Source organism: Entamoeba dispar, genomic scaffold (genome assembly GCF_000209125.1).
Source record: "Entamoeba dispar SAW760 scf_1105229460983 genomic scaffold, whole genome shotgun sequence".
Classification (NCBI taxonomy): Eukaryota; Evosea; order Mastigamoebida; family Endamoebidae; genus Entamoeba; species Entamoeba dispar.
Genome location: NW_001854465.1, coordinates 1 through 1,308, shown reverse-complemented (window position 1 = coordinate 1,308; position 1,308 = coordinate 1). Strand labels below are relative to the sequence as shown.

Below are 1,308 nucleotides of genomic sequence, written 5' to 3'. Positions count from 1 at the left end.
TTCTTATTTCTTTGTATTTGTTTTTTTTTTTTGATTAAAAAGTAATTTAAATAAAAAGAATAATTCAATAATTATCCAATAATTCAATTAAAATTAAGGTTCAATAATTTCAAATATTGGTGATGGAATTGTAATTGATTCAAGAAGTTTGAAAAATCCATCTAATTTTCCTTTAAATTCTATTTTCTTGAAAAATTCTTGTTGTGTTAATTTTTTTGAATAAAAGTTTAATAAATTTTGTTTCGTAGATTCAACAGTTATTGTTGGATTTTTAGAAATTGTTTGTCTTACATTTATTACATTATTTTTTACTACAACACTTATTGTTTCATTAGAGTCTTTGCATATTAAATTAATAACTTCATCTAATCCATCAATTTTATTTGGATCAACATTAACACTAAATACATCAAAAATATCACTAAGACTACTTTCTTTAATATGTTTGATATCATTTCCTGGTGGCATACTAATTGTATTCTTCATTTCACTTGAACGTAATTCCATTGCTGCTGTTAGATATTCATTTCTCCAAACTGCACTCTCTTGTAAATATCCTAATTGAGTATACACATTAGCAGCTAATTCTCTTGCTTTAACATTCTTTGGATTGGCAAATATTAAATGATTTAATAAAGTTATTGCCCATTGAAATTCTCCTTTTTCAAATGCTTGTTGAGCTAATTCAATACATCTTGTTTCTCCTCCAATAACTTCAACATATTTTTTTCCTTGTTCTATTGGTGTCAATTCATTAAGATGAGCTGGATTTCCATCATACCATCCAAGATAAAATTGATATTGTGCTTTAATATTATGACTGACAGTTCCATAATACTCTCTATTATAAAACACTTTTGATAATGATTCTGGTAATTTGACATGTTCTGGTAATTCATTTGGAGTATACCCTAAGTTAGCATTTCTTAGTGTTTGGTCATGAAGATATTTATACATATCTCTTTGTTTCTCATAATATTCAACTATTCTTTTATTTCCCCATGTTGGCCAGTTGTGAGTTCCAAATGATACTTCTATATCATCTCCATATTTCATAATGATATAATCTATATACCCAGCCCATACTTTACCATTACGTACTTTAGCTCCTCTTGGAGTATATAAATTATGCATTAGTCTATTAATTTCTTCAGCTGTACAAAGAGCTTTTAATTGAGGGAAGTACATCATCATTTCTGTGGGTGCTTCTGCACCTGGAGTAAACATAAAGTCAACAATAACTCCATCAATTGTATAAGTTTTATTCTCATTAACTTCAATAATTTCTTTACAATTTAAATGACTTTT

At 26.9% G+C, this 1,308-nt stretch overlaps 1 protein-coding gene across 1 annotated transcript, besides 1 other annotated feature; it reads right to left on the bottom strand.

Moving 5' to 3' along the window:
* The first annotated feature begins 20 nt into the window (after positions 1-20).
* Positions 21-97: a sequence feature (AT_rich).
* Positions 94-1,308, bottom strand: EDI_138310 (alkyl/aryl-sulfatase BDS1, putative; the record flags this gene model as incomplete). Its single annotated transcript, XM_001737935.1, has 1 exon — positions 94-1,308. A coding segment is annotated over one exon (1,215 nt), but the record flags the coding sequence as incomplete, so codon positions are not given.